The sequence below is a fragment of the Oryctolagus cuniculus genome, chromosome 3 (genome assembly GCF_964237555.1).
Source record: "Oryctolagus cuniculus chromosome 3, mOryCun1.1, whole genome shotgun sequence".
NCBI classification, from domain to species: Eukaryota; Metazoa; Chordata; class Mammalia; order Lagomorpha; family Leporidae; genus Oryctolagus; species Oryctolagus cuniculus.
The window spans coordinates 3,752,923-3,776,442 of NC_091434.1; the positions used below are offsets into that span (position 1 = coordinate 3,752,923).

At 57.5% G+C, this 23,520-nt stretch overlaps 1 protein-coding gene and 1 long non-coding RNA gene across 3 annotated transcripts in view; one reads left to right on the plus strand and one right to left on the minus strand.

The window, feature by feature from the left end:
* Positions 1–23,520, plus strand: part of ASB18 (ankyrin repeat and SOCS box containing 18) — a 57,208-nt gene that overhangs the window by 21,268 nt on the left and 12,420 nt on the right. For both annotated transcript variants that reach the window (XM_070070004.1, XM_070070002.1), the window contains one exon: positions 16,408–16,912. In XM_070070004.1, the coding sequence (XP_069926105.1) occupies positions 16,408–16,912 (505 nt within the window). The remainder of the gene's footprint in view (positions 1–16,407; positions 16,913–23,520) is intronic.
* LOC138848905 (uncharacterized) lies at positions 16,844–21,096 on the minus strand. Its single transcript, XR_011387046.1, has 3 exons — positions 21,046–21,096; positions 20,062–20,431; positions 16,844–17,457 (listed from the first exon to the last, which is right to left on the minus strand). It is a non-coding gene; the product is annotated as an uncharacterized lncRNA (long non-coding RNA).

Consider the following 23,520-nt stretch of genomic DNA (forward strand, 5'->3'; position numbering starts at 1 on the left):
CTGGGCCAGGGCTGTGCAGAGAGTTGGGGACCAATCCCGGTTGCCCAAGCTAAGTAGCAGGAACTCAGCCCCCAGGGTCTGCACTGACTGGAAGTTGGAGTCAGGAGCCGGAGCCTGGAATCAAACCCAGGTCCTCCAGGATCAGGAGCTGCAGCTGGAGACCAAAGCCAACCAGAGTCCCAATGCCAGGCCAAAAAGTTCTTACTTTGGATGGAATCCAATATATCGAATTTTTTTTTCTCTTAGGACTTGTTTTGGATTATAGCATCTAAAGAAATCTTTGCCTAACCCAACCCAAGATTGCAAAGATTTTCTTTTGTTATCTTCAATTCTATAATTTTATATTTGAGTTTATGACCCACAATGAGTTAATTTCTGGGTGTGGTGTGGGCATGGATTGAAGCACTTTCTCATTTGAATGTTGATCTCTAAGCATGGTTTTGTGGAATGCTTTTGCTTCCTCCAGTAGACTGCCTTTGCAACTTTGTCCAAAAGATGGTTTTTCAAGAAACCCATCAGTAAAATACACGTAGGCTTATTTCCAGACTCTTGTCCAGAACACGCAAGGCAGGGAAACATCTAACTGGTTAGCCTGCAAAAGACACAGGGACCCACTTGGAGGACGAGCCCGAGCCACCAGCTCCTGATGGTCCTGGCCTCCCACGCCAGGCAGGATGAGATGAAAACCGAAGGGGCTGAGGCCAGCACCATAACACACTAGGTTAATCCTCCACTGCGGTACCGGCATTCCCTGTGGGTGCTGGTTCTAGTCCTGGTTGCTCCTCTGCCAGTCCAGCTCTCTGCTGTGGCCCAGGAGGACAGTGGAGGATGGCCCAAGTGCTTGGGCACCTACATAGGAGCCCTGGAAGAAGCTCCTGGCTCCTGGCTTCTGATCGGCACAGCTCCAGCCATTGCGGCCATTTGGGGAGTGAACCAATGGAGGGAAGACCTCTCTCTCTCTCTCTCTCTCTCTCTCTCTGCAACTCTACCTCTGAAATAAATAAATAAAATCTTTAAAAAGAAGAAGAAGGGGCTGCAACAGCAGCGGGAGCTGCCGGAGGCCCCTCGCGGGCCAGATCAGCGTCAGCCGAGCGTTTCAGCTCTGTTCTGAAGGGGGGAGCCCGGAAGCCACCAGAACCCGGCAGTGGACAAGAAACTGTCTCTTGGCAGCCTCGCGGGGCACACTGGGAAGGAGCGGCAGTGGCCTTGGAGCAGTTCCCCGTAGAGAGTAAGAGCGGTGCTGCCAAGATTCGGGTCCAGCGGTGGCTCCAGCTTTCGCCGGCCTGCGTGGGCACCCTGGACCCCTGCATTGCTCTGATCCGCTGGTCTATTTGGACGCCGCACTGTCTTGTATACTGTGATGTCATACTAAGTCTTCAAGCCAGGTCCTGTGAATTCTCAGGCCTTGCTCTTCTCTGTCAGTTATTTGGGCTATTCTAGCTCGTTTGCATTTCCATATGAAGTTTTTTAAACAAACTCTGGCAAGTTTTATTAAAGAAAAGTTTTGCACGGCCTGCTGTCGGCTAGTGTGTCAGAACTGCAGGCCCGGGGATCGCCAGCGTGCGTCCGCTGTGGTGCTGTTGCCACTGAGGCGAGGCACCCGTCTTGGCCAGGCTGCTGCATTCTGCGTCGGCGTGCTCCAGATCACGGGCAGCACCGATATCGTAGCAATGCAGAGGCTCGCAACCCGTGAGCACGAAGCGGCCTCCGGTCACTCGGGCCTTCCCTGAGCTCCCCCAGCTGGGCGTTGGTTTTCATTACACAGAACGTGCGTGCACTGTGTAGGATTTCCTCCTAAGTACTTCACATTGTTGTTGCTGTTGCAAATGGTAGGTTTTTAAAAGCTTTATTTATTTATTTGAAAGGCAGAGTTACACACGCACACACACAGAGAGAGAGAGAGAGAGAGAGAGAGAGGTCTTCCAACCACTGGTTCACTCCCCAGTTGGCCGCAACGGTCAGAACTGCACTGATCCGAAGCCAGGAGCCAGGTGCTTCTTCCGGGTCTCCCATGTGGGTGCAGGGGCCCAAGGACTTGGGCCATCCTCCACTGCTTTCCCAGGCCACAGCAGAGAGCTGGATCGGAAGTGAAGCAGCCAGGACTCAAACCGGCGCCCACGTGAGATACCGGCACTGCAGGTGGCAGCCCCGCCCACCATACCACAGCGCCGGCCTCTGATGGTAGTTTTTTAAATTTCAACTTCTGATTGTGTGTTGCTACTATAAAATTGATAATCATTTATTTTGTATATCAATCTTGTATCCTGGAATCTTGCTAACTCATTAATTGTTCTAATAGCTTTTTTGTAAATTCCATAGGATAGCTATGTGGGCAAACACATCATCTGAAAATAAACGCAGTTTTACTTCTTTTGCCACCTGGATGCCTTTTACTGCTTCCTCTTGCCTGTTGCACTGCCTGGAGCCTGCAGTGCAGTGATGAGCGGAAACACTAGAGCAGCCACCCAGCTGAGCGACAGGGTTTCGCATCGCAGCGCCTGGGTTCGGGACCCAACTCCAGCTTCCTGCTGGTGCAGACCCTGGAGGCAGCAGTGACGGCTCATGGCTTGGGCTCCTGCCACCCTGTGGGAGCCTTGGATCAGCTCCCAGGGATGGGCTTCAGCCCTAAGCAGTCCTGGTTGTTGCAGGCACTGGGGAAATGAACCAACAATGGAAGTACTCACTTGCTCGCTCTCTCTCTCTCTCTCTCTCTCTCCCTCCTCAAAATAAAAAATAAAGTAAAATAAAATAAGAAGTAGCATGAGCAGAAGTTTTCTTTGTTCCTGATCTTATAGGGAAGCATGACATCTTCCACTATTAACTGATTTGTGGATATTTTTTTCAGAAATGAAGAGATTCTCTTCCTTGTGTACTGACAGTTTGTAGTATGAATAGATACTGATTTTTCTTACTTTTCCTACGTCTATGGAGACAATCATGTGGTCTATATCTTTAATCTGTTGATACATGATTTGCGTTGGTCGACTTCCAAATATCAAACCAACCTTGCATTCCTGGGTGAAGCCACACTTGCACACGAGGGAATATCCTTTGCATATGTTGTTGGGTTTATCCTGAAACAGTGTTGAATATCTGCATCTGTGTTCATGAAAGATACGGATCTGCAGTCTTACTTTCTTGTAACATCTTTGCTGGTTTCACTATCAGAGTAATGCTGGCCACAAAAGTGGTTTGGGACGAATTCCTTCCTCACCTGTTTTCTGGAAGGCCCCGTGTAAAATTGTTATCATTCATTCCTTAAATTTCCTGTAGAATTTGTCACTGAACCTATGAGCTTTCTTTGTGAGAAGATTTATAACCTGGAAATCTATTTCCTTATTTCACATGGGGCTACTCATACTTGGTCTGTTTCCTTCTTTTTGAGTGAGTTTAGTAGCTTGTATCTTTTAGGAAATTCATCATCTAGTTTGTGGTGACTGTAGGATCTGCAGCGATATCAGCTCTCTCACTATGAGATTGGAATTTGTCCCCCCATCTGTCTTTCTTTTGGTTTCGTTGAGTTTCTCTACTGCTTTTCTGTTTTTTTATTTCATTAATTTCCACTGTGATATCTATTAATCTCCTTTCTTTGCTTTTATTGGGTTTCATTAATGTTCTTTTTCTAGTTTCTGAATGTGGAAGCCAACGTTACTAATTAATTTGAGGATTTTCCCATTTTCTCAGTAGACTTTCTGATGTTATACCTGCCCCGCTGCACGTCATGTCAGCTCAGTCTCTCAAACTTTGGTGTGTTGTGCTTTCAACCAGTTTAATTTCCCTTTGCATTTTAAGTTGAATCATGGGTGAACAGACACCTGTGCTTCAGTCTCCAATTTTCAGAGACTTTCTGGGTATCTTTCTATTACTGATTTCTAGTTTGATCCCATTGTAGTTAGAAACCTTCCTCTGTATGACTTTGCTGCTTTTAAATCTATACACAGCTGTTTTGTGACTCTGCTATTATGAAATAATATGCTTATGTCTAGTCATGCTCTGCGACCTAAAATCTAGTCTGGTGTTAACAGAGCTTTCTTGGCACTGGCACCCCGGGTTCTAGTCCTGGTCGGGGTGCCAGATTCTGTCCCGGTTGCTCCTCTTCCAGGCCAGCTCTCTGCTGTGGTGAGGGAGTGCAGTGGAGGATGGCCCAGGTGCTTGGGCCCTGCACCCCATGGGAGACCAGGAGAAGCATCTGTCTCCTGCCTTCGGATCGGTGCGGTGCACCAGCTGCAGCACGCTGGCCACGGCAGCCATTGGAGGGTGAACCAACGGCAAAGGAAGACCTTTCTCTCTGTCTCTCTCTCTCTCACTGTCCACTCTGCCGGTCAAAAAAAAAAAAAAGTCGTTCACGTCTTGCATATCTTAATAGGCTCAGCCTTCACTCTAGCCTCTCGCACATGTACAGTTTCAATAACGATTTTAGTGGCCCTGTGTACTGATTCCGTCATCTGTGTCATTTCTGGGCCAGTTCTGGATGACTTTTTTCTCTTTGTTTCATTGGGTGCTGAATATTTTTGTGTTCTTATCAGTGTTCTTGATCTCTGCTCTGGGATGTAAAGTTGCTGCAAAGCGGTTTCACCCTTTGGGTCTTGTGAGCTTCGTTAGGTGGAATTAGAGCAGAAACTGTGCAAGGTCGGTTTGTTTTCTCCACTAAGAGGACACTGGTTATTCCCTGGGGTTTCGTGCTTTGCTTGCTGAGAACAGATAGGACTCCTGGGCCCACGCATACATGAGCACTGGCCCGTCCTGGGGTGCTAGGTGGCTCCTCCATCCACATACTCATCAGTCCTCAAGGGGCCTTCTGCAAAGTCCGGGAAGCTCTCTCCCCTCTGGTCCTCAGCCCTACGAGCCACAGCTGTGTGGGCCTCCCAGGACTTCCGGCTCCACGTCCCCAGTCGGAGAGCTCCTGTGCTCATCCTCCATGTCCAAGCACAAACACTGCTCCCCAGCCCCCAGAAAAGCAGGCCTTGAGTTCTTTTATTCAAAATTAAGTTTCCTAAGTGCAACATAATCTCCTGGATTGTATCCTGGAATAGAACACGGACATCAGTGGGAAAAGTCACGAAATCCAAATGCAAAAGTCTGCAGTTGGGTTCACTGTGTTGAGCCCATGTTAATTTCTTCATTTTAACAAAGGTGCCGTAATAACATGATGTCGAGTTCTATTAGGGGAAGGTAAGTGAAGAGCGAATCCGCCATACTACCTTCGCAACACTTCTGGAAATCTAAAATAACTTTGGGATACCAAGTCAGTTCAGTTTTTATTTTTACTGGAGAGATGATGTTGTCTTTATGCAGAGATGAGAGTGGCACAGGGTCCTGGGACTCCTGATAAGAGCCCTTAGGTGAGCCAAGGAGCTCACATTTGGCCGTCACGAGGCCCGGAGGCCGTGTGCAGGTCGTTAGAGCCACTCAGCTCGCACTCTGCAACGGCAGCTAATCTCCTGGTCTCACTGGGTCTTTCCAGAATCATTTGGCTCCAGGACCTAGCCTGGGAAGGACTTTTCAAATGCCTTTGTGTTAGAGGGGGCATTTAAAAGGGAAAAATCTCTTTCCTCTGTCTTCTTCCGTTCCTCCTCTTTCTTCTTTTTTGTCTCATTATCTTCTCTGCGTGGCTCTGGCTGCGAGTCTGTCTTTTTCCTATTTAATTTGCCATCTGGATTCATCTTGGTTATTGGGGAACGTTTCAGAGAAGCGATGGATCCAGCAGAGGTTCAAGCAGACCTGGGTAAGACCTTCCGTACCGGTGATTGTAACGGGAAAGAGCCCCTGAACACCTCCGCAATCACACAGCCAGCTCCCCTGAAGGAGACCAAGTGAACGGACGCCAGAAAGCACTGGTGGTGTGGCCAGGGCTTCGCAGCTCCAAAGAGACCCCGGGAGTCAGACCCCAAGGCGGGCTGGCTGCATAAACTGCCAGTGTGACAAGAAGGGGCTACCTTCCCTGCAAGCTGCGTCTACGTGGGAGGTTCGGGGCCATCCTTAATTTCTGTGCCCATTGTGGAGAGGGGGTCATTGACCTTTGCACGGTGCCATTTCTTTCTCCCGCTCTTGACGATGGTCTGCACGCCCAGGGCCCAGCAACGCTCCGTGGACGCAGGACTTTCAAACCCTGGAGTCCCTGAGTTCCCCTGCTTCCTCCCGCGCCGACACGCTGCAGAATTCAGAACCCGGCACACAGAAAGTATCCCTATCGGAACTTTAATCTGGGAGCTTTTTGAAGTGGTTTTCCCAAAAAGCCACGTGCCAGTAGGGCTGGTCTGTGGCGGTCACAGCCTGCGCGCCAGCCACGCCCTATTTATTACCGGACTCCTCTCCCTGGGCCTTCTGTGCTGACGTCATTGAAATGAAGAAGGAACACACCAGAGCTGCCGAAATTAAAGACACTTGCTACCTTTATGGCACACATTAATACAGAGTGTGCACGCTTACTTTTTTGTATCTGTTGTGTCAAGTCAACCAAATAATAATAATAATAATAACTCAGAAGCTGGAGCCGGACCTGAGGAAGCAGCTACTTATTCTATGTGAAGGAGCAAATCGTCGGAGAAAACCATGAGGCTTTCTCGCCCGGGCCCAGCAGGCTGAGTCTGGGCAGAAAGCAGTAGCGGGCAGTCTGCAGGAGGGTGGGTTCCAGGGCCCCCCGTGGGTCCCAGAGTCTGTGGGTGTTCAGTCCCTGTGGGAGATGGTGTGACGTTTGCTTGGCACCCATGCCTGTGTCCCATGCACTTTTTTTTTTTTTTTTTGACAGGCAGAGTGGACAGTGAGAGAGAGAGAGACAGAGAGAAAGGTCTTCCTTTCTGTTGGTTCACCCTCCAATGGCCGCCACGGCCGGTGCACCGCGCTGATCCGATGGGAAGAGCCAGGTGCTTCTCCTGGTCGCCCATGGGGTGCAGGGCCCAAGCACTTGGACCATCCTCCACTGCACTCCCGGGCCACAGCCGAGAGCTGGCCTGGAAGAGGGGCAACCACGACAGAATCCGGCGCCCCGACCAGGACTAAAACCCAGGGTGCCGGCGCCGCAAGGCAGAGGATTAGCCTAGTGAGCCGCGGCACCAGCTCCATGCACTTTCAATCATCTAATGCCGACTGCAATGCCAATGCCACAGAAACAGTTGTGAGTCCGTCTAGGCTAGGGAATAATGACAAGAAAAAAGCCTGCATGTCTAGCAGAGATGCATGAGTGTTTTGTTTTTTTTTAAGTTTTCATTCTACGATTGGTTGAATCCATGAGTGTGGAACCCACGGACATGGCGGACTGATTTCCGAGGGCTCTCGGATGGGATCCGAGCAGGGACAACTGCCCAGATTCCCTTCCCCAGCCCGCAGCATCCACGTGAGAGGTCACCTGTGGGGGCACCAGGCTCTCGGGCCTTTGCTGCATCTCCCAGAAAACAGTCCACTCCATCCACGTCCCAGATGAGTGGCAGACTCAAGCAGAGAGGAGGAAGACGGGGTCTGGTGCCACAGGAGCTCACCGGGACTTAGGGATCGTCAAATAGCAAGGAGGCAGAGGGGGCAGCTCCCAGCGAGTGACTCAGTATCGGTCGCACGGCTCGTGCCGTGTGCCGTGAGCACGGGCTGGGGTCCTGGTAGGCCCCCGAGACACGGCCATCGCCAGGCCACGGATCCGAAAACTGAGGTCCAGGGTGGACGAAGCTTGGCCAGCAAGGCAGAGACAGGGCCCAGAGCCAAGCATTACGTGGGCAATGCATAAGGTCACCTCTTCCTGCCCGGCCTAATTCTAATTTATTTAATTTTGGAAAGCCATCCATAACCAGGAACTAGCTACATCCTCTCTCACCACTACCTTGCGAGCACGTTCTATCTCAGGCTTAGACCCTTCCCTGTCCCCTGGTGGCATCCCGGACAGACGCCTCTACATTCTGGTCACTTGCTAAGTCCCATTTTATTGCCTAAAACACAGTCCAGGCCAATTCAAAACTTTGCCCTTTGGCCACGAGTCTTGGTCAAATACTTCACAGAAGACAGTTAATAAACAATTGAAAACATGCTCAACATCATTAGTCACAGGGGAGTGTGGATTAAAACCACAGCGAGGGGCCGGCGCCGCGGCTCACTTGGTTAATCCTCCACCTGCGGCGCTGGCATCCCATATGGGCACCGGGTTCTAGTCCCAGCTGCTCCTCTTCCAGGCCAGCTCTCTGCTGTGGCCCAGGAGGGCAGTGGAGGATGGCCCAAGTGTTGGGCTCCTGTACCCGCATGGGAGACCAGGAGGAAGCACCTGGCTCCTGGCTTCGGATCAGTGCAGTGTGCCGGCCATGGCAGCCATTTGGGGGGTGAACCAACAGAAGGAAGACCTTTCTCTTTCTCACTGTCTAACTCTATCTGTCAAATAAATAAATTAAAAAAAAATTTCTTAAAGCCACAGTGAAAGCAGTCGGCAGTCAGCCTCCGGCTAAGACGCACAGGGTGCCTGGTTTGATTCCCAGCCCCTGCTCCTGGCTCCAGATTCTACTGATGCAGACCCTGGCTCAGCCGACCGCGTTCCTCCACCCACGTGGGAAACCTGGATGGAGCTCTTGGTTCCTGGCTTTGACCGTGATGCAGCCCTGGCCAGAGCAGGCATTCGAGGTGTGAACCAGCTGACGGAGCACACTCTCTCCCTCCCTCTCAAAAAGGAAATCTGAAATAGTCGCCACTGCACACTCATCAGAATGGAACAAGAAAACGGAAAGGGAAGAAGCCCGACAACAGCAAACGCTGGCAAGAATGGAGCAACAGGAACGCGCGCGTCGGAGCTGAGTGCGTAAAGTGACGTGATCTCGGGAGACGGCTTAGCGTCTCCTGGGAAGGTCAAGTCCAGTTCTAGGCATTCACCTGTGTACAAAAAGGTACCTAGCAGCTTTATTCATAATCAAATGGAAATATCCCTTGGGGCCAGCGCTGTGGCACAGCGGATTAACGCCCTGGCCTAAAGCACCAGCATCCCATATGGGCACCGGTTCAAGTCCCGGCTGCTCCACTTCCGATCCAGCTCTCTGCTGTGGCCTGGGAAAGCAGTTGAAGATGGGCCAAGCCCTTGGGCCTCTGCACCCACGTGGGAGACCCAGAAGAAGCTCCTGGCTCCTGGCTTCAAATTGGCTCAACTCCGGCCATTGTGGCCAATTAGGGAGTGAACCAGCGGACAGAAGACTCTCTGCTTCTCCTCTCTCTATGTAACTCTGACTTTCAAATAAATCTTAAAAAAAATGGAAATATCCCAATGCCCGTCAAGGTCAATAGCAGAGTAGATTAAATGTGGTGGTGTAGCCTGCCCATTGAAGATTGACAGACCAAAGACTTACTCTGCGCATGCATACAAGTATCAAAAACATTGTGCTGAGCAAAGGAAGGTAGAAAATTCTAGAACAAAGTTTAAATAATAGCGAGAGAAATCAGAGTGGGGTGGTGCTGAGTGTAGTGAACAGCAGAGACTCTCTTGTGGAGGTGGGCCTGTCCCACACCGTGGTCGGGGTCTTGGTCACCGGGTCTGTCCCTTTGCTGAGCCTCATTCAGTTGTACGCTTTTGCCGCTGTGTTACTCTGCGTACGCATTGTACCTTACTCTGCAGATACACACATTTGAATCCGACTTCTCTCTCACCCAGTTCTAGAAGGAGGCAAAGGGTCTTCCCTCCCTTCTCCACCCCCACCCTCAGGCCTCCGGGTCTCCTTCCTCATCCAGTCTCGGGGCCAGGGGAGGAAAGAAAGGCTCCCGTCTCGTGTTGAGGAAGGGGCATCAGTGAAGCTTCCGGAAGGGCGGCTGCTGCTTGTGGGGAGCGCGGTGACGCCGACTTCTCCATCTGGAGAGAATTTTCCCACCATATCATTATTCACCCCAGCCATCCGACACTCAGAAAAGCATCAAACAGCAGCCGGTGCTCCCAGGGAACCACGATGCCAGACATGGCCAACGGCCATGGCTCCCAGCCATCCCTCGCCTGGGATTTGTCCATTCTGATTGCAAACGTGTGTGCCTGGCAGTCCCGTGGCCAGCATCCCAGGAGAAGGGAGAAGGAAGACAACAGAGCACGGGAAGCAGGCAGCGGGCAGGTGCCCAGATGGTGCAGAGAAGCAAAATGGGACTGCTCTGCCATCAGCGTCTCAGGCCATGGCCGTCACGTCCCCCTGCAGCCAGCCGCTGTCCCCTGCAGCCAGCCGCTGTCCCCTGCAGCCAGCCTTTGTCCACCTACGCCAAGTGCTGTCCCCTTGCAGCCAGCCATTGTCCACCTGCGCCAGCCGCTGTCCCCTGCAGCCAGCCATTGTCTACCTGTGCCAGGTGCTATCCCTCTGCAGCCAGCCATTGTTCACCTGCGCCAGGTGCTGTCCCCCTGCAGCCAGCCGCGGAGCCATCACACAGAGGGAGCTATCCTGCATGGCTTCGGCAGAAGACTCGGCTGCGTTTTCCTCCCACGTCCCTGCCTGTTTCCCTGCCCCTCCGGCAGGCTGACCCGTGCCCGGCACCCTGACAGCCGCTCCCACCCACACCCTACATCCAGCCCTGCGGCTCCAGCTGCCCTTGCCCAGGGACGTGTCTCCAGCCCGTCCGCCTCCCTGACAGCTCCCAGGAGGAAAGGAGCAGGAACGATGATTCGGCGAGACGTCGCCTGCGCCGAGCATCCTGCTGAGTGATCGCGCCCCCCCCCCCGCCCCGTCTATCAGAAGGGATCAGGCAGCAGGCGAGGGGGACAGTAAAGGGCACACGGGGTCCCCGCAGACTCAGCCACTTGCGGCAAGGGGCCCCGCACAGACAGGGCCACTGGTAGCTTCCTGCCCATTGGTAGCTAAGCGCCTCCCGCGTCTGTCTCTCCCCTGCAGAAGTGGGTGGGTCTGGATCTCACAGCCGCATTTCCGGTCGTTCTTTGTGACCATTCCATTGCTCGCTCAGTGTCTTTTCTTGCTGCTCATGGAACCTTCCATCATCCCGAGAAGCTGGTGCCCCCTTCCCAAGCCAGGTGTGCTGCCTTTGAGGCCCCATCCTCATCTCCCGGGTCCCCACCCTGCAGACCACTACTCAAACCTCAACACCCGAATCTGCACCCAAAGCCAGGGAGAATGAAATCTATCCTGTGCCTGCCCCACCGCAGGGGTCCAGCCTCCAGCATCCCGTCCAGGAGTTCCTGTGGCCAAGAGAAGAAACACATGGGCGCGTGCTCTGTACTTGCCGAATGCATGGGTGAATGAAAGAAAAGTCTCTTGATAACCTATGGAAAATGCCTAGAGCCTGGCTCACGGAACTGCTTAGCGAATCACAGCCCGTGCAGGGATCCCTCCTGGGAAATGCATCCTGGGGAGAGTCGTAGATGGCACTTTCCAAACCCAGACGGTATACCCTCCTGCCCCCCTGGGCTGTGGGATGCCACCTAGTGCACCCAGGCTACCATCCTGTGCGGTGTGGTGCTGTACGGCACCCGTGCATCTGCACGTGGGAACGGCACAGAAAAACCCTGGGGACTCTCCAGCTCTGTTGTATGGGACAACCGTGGTCCAGGTGGTGCAGGGGCGGTGGCGAGAGGTAGCAGAGCGGGTGACGGGCGTGCGTGAGAACTCGGAAGCCGGAAGTCTGGGCCTCTGCTTTGCCACTTCCTGCTGCCTGCCCTCGTGCCAGCCGTGGATTCCACCTCCAAGGCAGAGCTGTTGTGAGGTCTGAAGATAACATTTGTTTGAAGAAAAAAACAAAAAACACAAAAGACCAATTCCTAAGGAATCCAAAAGACATCCCAGTCAGTCAGCAGGAGGCAGCAAGGCGCCACCTGGAGGAATTTGCATAAATGGTGACGGGCAGCGTGAGTGGCTGGGCAGACAGGTGCGTCAAAGGTGGTGAAGGAAGCAGGATGCGGTGAGCAGCCAGCGGGGCCGCCAGGCAGAGGCATCGCACCTTCTGCCCCAGGGGGCGACCAGGAAAAGGGTAGCCTTGGTTAGATGCCGGCGGGCGGGTGGGAGCAGGTGCGGCGGCGGGCTCCCCTTCAGAAAGGAACTGGAGTGACACTGACCCCACAGCCTCCGGTGGGCTTCGGCTCTGCGTTGTCAGCCTGGGCCCCGCAACAGCTGTCGCTGCGCTCATCACTGAAGACCCGGAGGACAGATCAGGGGCCAAGTGTGTTTGTCCAAGCTGCTTCTCATCAGAGGCTGTGGAGACAGCAGGGTGTCCTCGCAGTCCCAGAAGACAGAGACAAAGTGGCTCTGACATGCTGATGGCAAGGCGTTACCCCTGGTTCCCGACAGCGCTGTCCCCACCGACCCTGGCCCCCTGGCTCCTGCCTCCCTGGTTCCCAACAGCGCTGTCCCCCCAACTCCTGCCCACCTGTCCATCAGACGAGCAGGAAACTCGCTCACAAAGCCCCACATCTGAGAAGAGGCGTGGACCCAGCTGGGCCCTCCAGGGAGGGGGGTGATGCTATCCCCACTGGGCCCTTTCTCCTGCGGGGGATGGGACACATACACACACAAACACACACACACACACACACACACACGACAATGATATGGTGGACACTGCTCAAGGGATGGGCCAGGCCCTGGGGGCAGGCCTGGGGGGTCCCCAAGGCTACCATTCACTCTGCTTTCCTCTGAATACCCCACAGCCCCTGGGCTCTGCTCTCCTCGCTCCCCTCGGTCTCGGCCCCCACACAGCCTGAGACTGCCACTTACCCCTGAACAGAGCAGTGGAAAAGCTGAGCTAACGTTCTTTCCTTTTTTTCCCAAAAAAAAAAAAAAAAAAAAAAAAAAAACACACGGAGAGAGAGGGGGAGATCCCACCCGCTGGTTCACTCCCCAGGGAGGTGCCTGCAAACCCAGACCAGAGCAGGGGCCGGAGACTCTGTCCAGGTCCAAGAGGGCAGCAGGAGCCCAGCTCCTGGCGTCAACACGACCGCTCAGGGTCCGCACCGCAGGAAGCTGGAGTCAGCAGCGGAGCCAGGAGCCAGCCCTGGTGGTCCGGGCGGGGACCCAGGCCGCTCCACCTCCAGGCTGGACGCCTGCCCCACGCTAATGTTCTTGGAATCCGCGGGCGGCTGCTGCCGTGGGGGGTGGGGCATGGCGTTGTGGTTATTCACTTCTGTTGTTCTCTTGTCAAACTGTTCCTCCAAAGTATGTTGGAAAATTTGGAAATGCAGGCCGATGAAAAGGAAATCACGGCACTCTGACCCTGGGACAAACTCACTGCCCTTCCCTCGGCCGCCCGGACGCCAGGGGACGCACAAGTCGGTGCAAAATGAAATTCAGAGATCGGTTGATTTTGGGGAAAAAACATTTTGAAATCCAGGCATAGTTTTGTTTTTCTTTTTCATGATACTCATTTTCCAGGAATTTTGTGAAGATCCTGCATATGTATTGGTGTTTTTATTTTAAAAAATAAGATTTATTTATTTGAAAGAAAGAGCGATATCTTCCACCCACTGATTCACTCCTCAGGTGGCTGCAAGGGCCAGGGCTGGGCCAGGCTGAAGCCGGGAGCCAGGAGCTTCCTCCAGGTCTCCCACATGGGTGCAGGGGCCCAAGCACTTGGGTCATCCTCCACTGCTTTCCCAGGCCATTAGCAGGGAGCTGGATCAGAAGAGAGGCAGTGGGGACACAAACTGGCGCCCATGTGGGATGCCGGTGCCACAGACGGCAACTTTAACTACTGTGCACAGCGCCAGCCCCTGTATTGGTACCTTTGAAAGACAGGCCTGTACCCGTTATGCACCCTCACATACCCACTGCAGAGGTCCTTCCGAGACATTGGCCAGGCCGCCACTCCTGACCTTGTAACCGCGGCCTGTGTGTGCCAACACACGCCTGCCCCCGCCGGCAGGTGTGCGTTTCCTTCCCATTCCTGCGGTTCTGTAGCTTCAGCCACTGCCCACTCTAAGAAACCGCCAAGGCTTAGCCCATTAGAAGCACAAAAGGGGAATGTAAGATGCCGAGAGCCCACGGCTGGCAGTGGATGATCCGGTGCCGAGCCCCGGGTAAGCAAATAACAGGACCCCGACAGTGGCGTGGGGGGAAACGCTGAGAGACGTAGAGCAAGGAAAAGCTCGCGTTCAACACGCTGCGAGGGGATCCCAGCAGCGGGCCGGGCACTGCCCCAGGCACCAGATTGGACAGCAACAAAGCCCCGTTTCTCCTGGCAAGGAGCCCAGATCTGAAACAGGAGTCAAGGTGCCAGCCCAGGCTTGAAATGCAAAGTGGCAAACGCTGGAGGCTGGTGGCAGTACAGAGCTCCGCCCTCCGCCAGGTGGTGCTGGGAAGGCGGCCACGAGACAGGAGGGCAGGAGTGTGGGGCCGTCACGCGGGCAGAAGGAGCCCACATGCAGACATGGGGCGGGGGAGGGGGGCACGCAGCAGGGGGCATGCGGTGAGAACCAAGCAGGATGGAGGCTCAGAGGGTAGAGCCCAGCGGGGCATCCCATAGGGGCATTCATTTGAGTCCTGGCTGCTCCACTTCCGATCCAGCCCTCTGCTATGGCCTGGAAAAGCAGCAGATGATGGCCTAACTGCTTGGACCCCTGCACCCACGTGGGAGACCAGGAAGCAGCTCCTGGCTCCTGGCTTCAGATGGGCACAGCTCCAGCCGTTGCAGCCATTTGGGGAGTGAACCAGTGGATAGAAGACCTCTCTCTCTCTCTCTCTTTCTCTCTCTCTCTCTGCCTCTCTGTAACTCTGCCTTTCAAATAAATAAATATTTAAAAATAAATAAAACAAAACAAGAGATGAGGGGAGATTATCAGCCTGTGATGGCCGAGAGCAAGATGCCGAGAGCTGCTGGACCACGCAGCATCACGGGAGAGGTTTGCTCTGGGCTGCGCAGCCTGCTGGGTCGGGCCAGGGACAAACGAGCAGACTTGGGAACATTCCTGCAAGCAGCGAGTTGGTCTCCACAAAAGACCGTGACAGTGGCAGTGGAGGAAGGACGTCGTTCGAGTGCTTATTAAGAGACGGCTCCCACAGGGCTGAGTGACAAGTGGCCGGGGGTGGGGAGAACATGTGACCACAGAGCAAGGCCCCTCCTGGGCGCCGGGGGTGGGGGAGACCGATGGGGCAGGGGCCAGGATGGCGTTCTTAGCGCAGAGCGGGCAGGGCAGCCGAGCAGCGGCACAGGCCGGCAGCTGCTGAAACTGAGTTGTGTTCGAGGCCAGGATTCCTGGACAGCCATTACTGTGCACGAGGAAGAGGGAGAGCCGGAGGACGGCGGTCAGCATTCGGAGCCACAGAAGAGCAGGGGGTGAGAAGCTGGCCTCCATCGTCCACGCCCAGCTGGGAGCGAGGCCAGCCTGCAGCAGGGCCCAGCATGCCAGGCTGGGAGGTCCAGCCACTGGGAGCAGGCAGTGGCCATCTCGCCCTGGGTTCAAGGGAGCAGAGGGCGAGAGAGTGAGCGCAGTGCTGTGGGGACAGGGAGGGAAACCAGTCAGAGCTGAGCCAGGGTGGAGGGCGGCGTCCCAGGGGAGGAGCACAGAGGACAGGCGGCACTCACAGGCGTGTGCCTGAGGGGCCGGGGCTGGGCTCTGAAGTCCGTGTGCTGGAGCCGCAGACCCCAAGGCTGGAGCCACCCTGCGGAGGGCAGTGTCCGGGAGGTGACAACAGCAGGTGTTTTCCAGAGTGTGTGACAAGAGTCTTCAGAATGGGGGAGGGTCTGTGTCTCTGTCCCCTGCCCCCACTTTAAGGGGCACAGACTGAGGGTCCCATCAAGGCCTTGTGGGACTGCCAGCCAGCAGCCACCACCATCAGAGCTGGGCGGAGGGCGGGGGTGCTCCCGAGGGAGGCAGAGGTCTGGGTGCCTGGGGCAGAGGGCACTCGGACAGCTGGTCAACCTGGATGCTGCATGGGACACCCGCATGTGGAGGAGCGAGCAGTCTTCCGTGGGGGTCAAGAAGCCCCTGGGGATCACCTGGGGACCACCTGGGGACCCCACATTGGTTGAAGGGGAGTCTAGCAGGAAGGAAAGGAGGCGGGCGGTTGGGCAAGGTCCCACCGCATGCTGCCAGCACCTGTCTGGGGACCCTGCTGTGCAAGGAGTCGCTGCCCTCCAGTCCAGGCTGGCCTCACATCCCCGCCAGGGCCTGCTCCTCGGGGGCCAGATTAGCGCCTTTCCAGGCCCCCGAGGTCTGGACTGGCCATCAGCTCCGTGGAAGCACCACACGGGGCAGTCACCAGAACCTCGCTGGTCACCTCCCCAAGCGCACTACGCAGTTCCATTCGTGACCCATGTGGGCTGGGACCCTCAGTGCTCGCCATCACTGCTCCTTCCGTCCCCCGAGACCGGTCGTGGCACGGGGGACCCCAACTCTCCCCCTCTGTCTCGGGGCCACCCTTTGTATTCTGCGGCACCAGCTCACCCTCGTAAACCCGGACCCTGGAGGGGCGGGGGGGGGGGGGGAGCGGCAGAGTGTGGACGCCGCCCCGGTGACCCGCCCTGGCCTCCCCGCAGGTGCGCGCGGGCGCTGCTGGAGCACGGAGCCTCGGTGCAGCGCGCGGGTGGCGCGGCCCGGGACACGCCGCTGCACGTGGCGGCGCAGCGAGGCCTGGACGAGCACGCGCGCCTCTACCTGGGCCACGGGGCGCGCGTGGACGCGAGGAACGGCCGCGGCGAGACGGCGCTGAGCGCGGCTTGCGGCGCGGCGTGGCGGCCCGACGAGCAGGCACGCGGCCTGCGCCTGTGCGCGCTGCTGCTGGGGCACGGCGCGGCGGCGGACGCGCGCGACGAGGACGAGCGCAGCCCGCTGCACAAGGCCTGCGGCCACGCGCGCCCCGACCTGGCGAGCCTCCTGCTGCAGCACGGCGCCGACGCGGGCGCGCTCGACTACGGCGGGGCCTCGCCGCTGGCGCGCGCGCTGCAGACGGCCGCCTGCGCGCCCCAGGCCGCGGCGCAGCGCACGGTGCAGGCGCTACTCAACCATGGCTCGCCGACCGTGTGGCCCGACGCCTTCCCCAAGGTAAGGCGCGCCGCGCCAGGCTGGCATGCGCCCTGGCGCTGTAGTGGGACTGGTTCAAATGCAGACTCTGGGGTGAAAGAACCTGTGTTTCTAACAGGATCCCAGGTCGGTTCTGGGCCGTAGTCCCCTTCCCTCCCCGCTCTGAAGATCAAGGGCTCCGAGGCTCCCTGGCCAGAGGCACGAGGGATTAGGTCGGGGTGCGCGCCAGCGAGCTAGGACTCCCAGACAGGACGCCTGGCGCGGCTCAGAGTCTTGGCAGCATATCTCTTGGTGTAATTTTCAGAGCGAGAGAAATCAGTCTCTTGTCGCATCTGGCAGTTGATCTAAAATGAAATTACCCAATCTGAGCATCCACCTTATTAATGACAGCCCCGTGCGCGTCGACAGATTGCTCTCCGCAGCCCTCAGCGCGCCGCTGTGAAATGCGCCAGGCAAGCGGGGGTCTCCTTCTACCCGGGTTTCAGCCAGGTGAGAGCGCGCGCGGGGTCCCGGTGTGCAGACCTGGTTCTGAGCAGCCCGTCCGTGTGCACACCCGTCACTTCTACCTGCAGAGATAATCGTGTAGAATAAAGATGCTCCTCAAAGGCTGAACGGGAACCAACAGCTCCCCCACTAGCGATGGGAACACCGGCTTGTGCTTCCCAGAAAGACTTCGCTGAAACTCTGGGTCTAAGCAAAGCTTGGCCCCATCGCTTGCGACTCTCCAGCCACGTGCAAGACACAGAGTTGGGCAGGTAAGTTTGGAACAGGGAGCTGAGAAGCTGTTGTCCAAGGACAGCCTCCCAGGGAGTGAAGTGGTGAGCGCCACACCTCGCTGTCACCTGCACTTGGCATTAGAGATGTGTCCGGAGTAAGACATTGTGTCCACGAAAGGCGAGGAGGGGGTCGGAAGCCCGCCGAGACAGCTGCCCAGAGCCCCCTCCCTGCCAAACACGACGACCACGCCCCGTCTCAGATCACTGTGGTCTCAGCACGGCGGACTCCGGAGACGGCAGTGCAGGTGTTGGATCACCTGTGACACCCACCTTCTACACTCCCCACTGAGGGTTTCCCTTTCCCACCGTCAGCGGGCTTAGCTCATCCACCTGTGACGCGGAGACCAGGACCGCCCAGTGCCCTTCCGGCTCTGCCTGCCGAGTCTGCACTAATTCCCTCGTCCTGTGGGACTCCATAAAGAATGAAGACGCTCCCTCGGGGCAAGCACATGGCACAGCGGGTAAAGCCGCCACCTGCAATGCCAACACCAGCATCGGGTCCCAGCCGCTCTGCTTCCAATGCAGCTCCCTGCCAAGGTGCGTGGGATGGCAGCAGAAGACAGCCAAGTGCTCAGGCCCCTGCCACCCACATGGGAGACCCAGAAGACGCTCCTGGCTCCTGGCTTCAGCCTGGCCTAGCCCTGGCCATTGCGGCCATTTGGAGAGTGAACCAGCAGATCTCTCTCTCTCTCTCTCTCTCTCTGTCTCTCTCTGTAACTCTGCCTTTCAAATAAATATATACATCTTGAGGGAGAGAGAGAGAGAATCGGGCTTTACCTGATAGGTCATCAGTGGGAAATACTTGGGGCCATTTCTTTTGAAGAAGACGAGGAGTCGATATAGTTCGAGAGTGATCAGAAGTAGGCTTTGTTTGCCTTGAAATCATTTCCGTGTGAGGGATGTTGGGGACAAGACCCCCAACACCTGCCGTGTCATCGGGGCTGCAGGTGTCACCCTCCCTCGGCCTGGCGTCACAGGACAAGGCACAGTGCTTCCTCTGTGGTCCTCCGGGGCCCTCTCCTGAAGCCCCCCATCCTGTGTCAGCCCCACAGAAATAGGGTGCAGCTGGCAGGGTGGCTCATCCCCTGTTCAGCTTAGCGGTGGGCAGTGTGTCGAGCAGGGCAAGAAACCATGGAAAGTGCTTTCCTGGGAGTGACAGTGGCTCTCCAGCAATCCCGTGCTGTTGTGGGAAGAATTGCAGTGGCCTTGAGACAAGCAGCACCTTGAGGCTCTCCCCCAGAAAGCATTGCTCACCATTGCCTCCCCTGGACACAGCACGCGCCGGCCTCTCAGCCTTCCGTTAGCAGGTGCAGAGCCAGTGAAAGCAATGGCCACAACTCTGGGCACCAGGCCTGCCTTGAACTCTGGGCAGAAGGCGCTGACCTCTCGGCCCTGAGATCCCTGCACCTCTAGGGGGCACCTCAGTACCTGGCCAGGAGCAGGTGCAGCCACCAGGCCGCGTCCACCACGCTGAGAATCCTTTAAGCCGACACAAGTGCCTGTGACGTTCTAGTTGGTCCTAGGACGACCAGAGCAAACCCTGCAAATCCGGAATCGGAGTCTCCCTCCACCCGGGCCCCTGCGAGGTCCCCCAGGGAAGGGGAGACCCACCTGGGCTCAGCAGCCCAGCGGAGCCCGCAGCAGACCCTCAGTCAGCCCACAAGGATGCCCAGCACAGAGCCGCCAGGAAAGTCACCGAGCCCACCTGATGTGGGCGGCAACCACCTTCCAGATGGCTGCAGAGAGACACCTGTGGAGCTACGAATCACACAGAGGTTTCCGGGTGAGCTTGTGACATATAAATCACAAAATTCCCAGGCTGGGACAAAGGTACCAGTGGCGTGGCACGTGGATGCCCCCAGCAGCCATGGGAGCCCCATGTGGTACTCGGCCCTGACAATCAGCGTTGGTGCCACAGCCTGGGGAGCCAGCACGTCCACCAGGCCAGGCTGTCCTGCCCTGCTGGCTGCTGGCCAGCACCCAAGGCAGAGACAGGGACGCGAGAGCAGGGGCCGGCTGCAGCCAGGCCTGCACTCTGAAAGGTGGCAGGCGGGCCTGGGGCCAGCGTGCAGAGGAACACGGGAAGATGCGCCGAACTTGAAGTCACTTCTGGTTCGACCACCGAAGAGACTGCTGGAGCCCCAAAGAGCCTGGAAAAGGCATGCAGTCCAGCGGCTCTCCAGGCTGGGACAGGGGCAGAAACAGGCGGTGCCAGGGCTGGCCCTCGCGTCCCAGACTCAAACCACTGCCCTCCTGCATGGGAGCCGCTGACCCGTCCCTCAGTGCCACCTGAGCCCTCCCACGAGCACTGCTCGTTTGCATCCAACACACGTGGCCAGCGAGCTCCAGCTCCCTGCCCCCACCCTACTGTGTTCCCAAAGACGCTTCTGTTACCCGTGGACCGGACGTCAGCACCACACTTCCCCTGGATCAGCCATGGCCCAGGCCATGCTGGGTTTATTCATTCAACAGCTGTCTCGTGGGACCCTCTGTGCTGGGCACTGGCCTTATGACGAGGTTCCGTCATCCTGTGTGATGTTGCCATGGTGACAAGTGCTGCCAATCCAAGGCCCATCTCACCTGACAAGCGCTGATCAGGCCTGAGCACCCCCCAGGCAAAACGGGGTCGGCAAGCCCAGATCTGAAGGCAGAGGACTCACCTAGGAAGAGGGGACAAACATCCCAAACGGAAGCAGAGCTCGAGCCCCCGTCCTGGGGCGGGGCAGAAGCCGCTCTGTGCGCCCGCAGCGAGGTGACCCGGGAGCTGGAGAGGAAGGAGACGAGGGAGACCTGAGACTGTGCAGGTGTGGGCCCTGCTCGGGGCTGGGCCTTGGCCTGAGAACAGTGAGACTCGTGACATCGTGTGCAGCAGAGGCGACCCAGGCACAGTGGCGTTTGGAGTGAAGGCAATGCCCTGGGCAGGTGCAGATGGACAAGCACCGGCCGTCAGTGAGAGACGCGGAGAGCTTGCACAGGGCGGGGCGGAGGCTGATGACGAGAGTGACAGATTCTTGAGGCGTTCTGGGCTAGGCCTCCGCCTGCGGCACGAGCATCCCATATGGGTGCTGGTTCGAGTCCCGGATGCTCCTCTTCCTATCCAGCTCTCTGCTATGTCCTGGGAAGGCAGTGGAGGATGGCCCAAGTCCTTGGGCCCCTGCACCTGCATGGGAGACCAGGAAGAAGCTCCTGGCTCCTGGCTTCAGATTGGCACAGCTCCGGCCATTGCGGCCATCTGGAGAGTGAACCGGTGGATGGAAGACCTCTCTCTCTCTCTCTCTCTTTCTCTGTGTGTGTGTGTGTGTGTGTGTGTCTCCCTCTCTGCCTGTAACTCTGCCTCTCAAATAAATAAATAAAGTGGCAGATTCTGGAAGTACCTACACAGCCTGGGTCTTGCCTCGCCTGGTGGGCACCTGCAATTCTGGAAATAAGAACCTCGAGTTCTGCGTGTTCTTTTTACCGAATTCCAGAATTAGGTTAAGCGACCTCACAAATGCGCCCCAGTGCACGGAGGCCTCAGTGAGAGAGCCCTGGGCGGAGCAGGCTTCACGGAGCTGTGCGTCCCCGTGTCCCCGGAGGGCGTGGGGCGCGAGGCCAGGCGCCATCAAGAGCGCGCCCGTCCTCCTTCTTTTGCTGTATCTCTCCATCTACATACAAAGCAATGCGCCTCTGTGTGTCACCCCTTAATTTTCTTTCTGCCGCCTCATTAGCCGGAGCGAGTGTGCGCCGACACTAATGACATCAGCATGTCAGGGTAATGTGGCAGGCGCCCCTCGGCAGACACGAGGAGGCGGCGGCGATGTTTAAACCGTGTTGGCGTAAAAATAATGAAGCCAGCCAGCTGCCTGGCACACGTGCGGCCCGGTGCCGGGGAGCCCCAGAGAGGTGGAACCGGGGACAGACAGGAAATGATTTCCCGAGACAGGCAATAAGACTTTGTTACAGTCTGTGCCCCGCGGGCGGGGGCGGGGAGGCAGGGAGGGCAGCTCGTCCTGGGGGTGGGTGCACCGGGCCTGGGAGCCATTTAGCATCCTGCAGGGAAGTGGCAGGGCCCGTCAGGGGTGGCTGGGGATACCCAGGCAACAGGGATAGCACCGTGGAGGGGGCGTCGTGTCCGGTGTGGACCACGCTGCATGGCCTGGTTTCCTCCCGAGGACGAAGAGGGGAAGGTGGAACCGGGGCCAGGCCGGCTTGCAGAAATGGCATGTTGGTGGCGGGAAGTGGCAGCTGAGCAAGAACGTGTGGTGGGCGCCGGGCCTGGCTGGTGCGGGCGGCCTGTGTGGCCGGGCCTGCCCGGCGCTCCCTCTACAGCAAATCTGTGCCATGCTCTATCGCTCCCTTCTCTAAGGCCTGTGCGGACAGCCCTGGGTTAAGAAGAAAACAAATCGGGGGAGGGAGGAGAGCCGAGGTCATAATTCTTCCAGTGTCGGTGTGATGACCAGGTTCAAAGAGCAGCCACCTCTGTCTTCTTAAAAATGTCTCTGGGGGCTGGCGTTGTGGCCAGCAGGTAAAGCCGCTGCCTGCGACACCGACACTGGTGCCCAGGTTCAAGTCCCGGCTGCTCCACTTCCCATCCAGCTCCCTGCTGATATCCTGGGAAAGCAGCAGAGGACGGACCAAGTACTTGGGCCCCTGACACCTGTGGAGCTCCTGGCTCCTGGCTTCAGCCTGGTCCAGCCCTGGCTATGGCAGTCATCTAGGGAGTGAACCGGCGGATGGAAGACCTCTCTCTGTCTCTCTCCCTCTCTCTCTCTGTACCTCTGACTTTCAAATAAATGAATCTTTAAAATAAAAACATCTCTGAACTCAGAGGCAAGAGGAAGGGAGTGGGGAGGAGGGGGAGGGCAGAAATGCTCAGCGCCCTCAAGGCAAGCTCTGGGCAGGCGTCACCCCCCAGCAGGCGTCACCCCCAAACAGGCGTCACCCCCCAGCAGGCGTCACCCCCCAGCAGGCGTCACCCCGAGCAGGCGTCACCCCCCCGAGCAGGCGTCACCCCCAAACAGGTGTCACCCCCGAGCAGGCGTCACCCCCAGGCAGGCGTCACCCCCCCCGAGGAGGCGTCACCCCCCAGGCAGGCGTCACCCCCCCCCGAGCAGGCGTCACCCCGAGCAGGCGTCACCCCCAGCAGGCGTCACCCCCCCCCGAGCAGGCGTCACCCCGAGCAGGCGTCACCCCCAGCAGGCGTCACCCCCCCCCGAGCAGGCGTCACCCCCCCCAAGCAGGTGTCACCCCCCAGCAGGCGTCACCCCCCAGCAGGCGTCACCCCCCCAGCAGGCATCACCCCCAGGCAGGCGTCACCCCCCCCCGAGCAGGCGTCACCCCCAGCAGGCGTCACCCCCAGCAGGCATCACCCCCCGAGCAGGTGTCACCCCCCGAGCAGGCGTCACCCCCCCCGAGCAGGCGTCACCCCCCGAGCAGGCGTCACCCCCCCCGAGCAGGCGTCACCCCCAGCAGGCGTCACCCCCCAGCAGGCGTCACCCCCAGCAGGCGTCACCCCGAGCAGGCGTCACCCCCCCCGAGCAGGCGTCACCCCGAGCAGGCGTCACCCCCAGGCAGGCGTCACCCCCCAGCAGGCGTCACCCCCAAGCAGGCGTCACCCCCCCCGAGCAGGCGTCACCCCCCAGCAGGCGTCACCCCCAGCAGGCGTCACCCCCCAGCAGGCGTCACCCAGCGGAGTAGCTGGGAGTGGGGAAGCTTGGGGAGATGCAGCGTATTTGGGGAGCTGGAGTGAAGTGCCTGCCGCGGGGGCTCTGCCTCGGCCGCCGCTCAGGCCACCCCGACTCCGCCTGCACCCAGCCCACCCCTCCCCGCCGACCATGACTGGATCGCACCTTAACCAAAGTCCGGCAAAGAGAA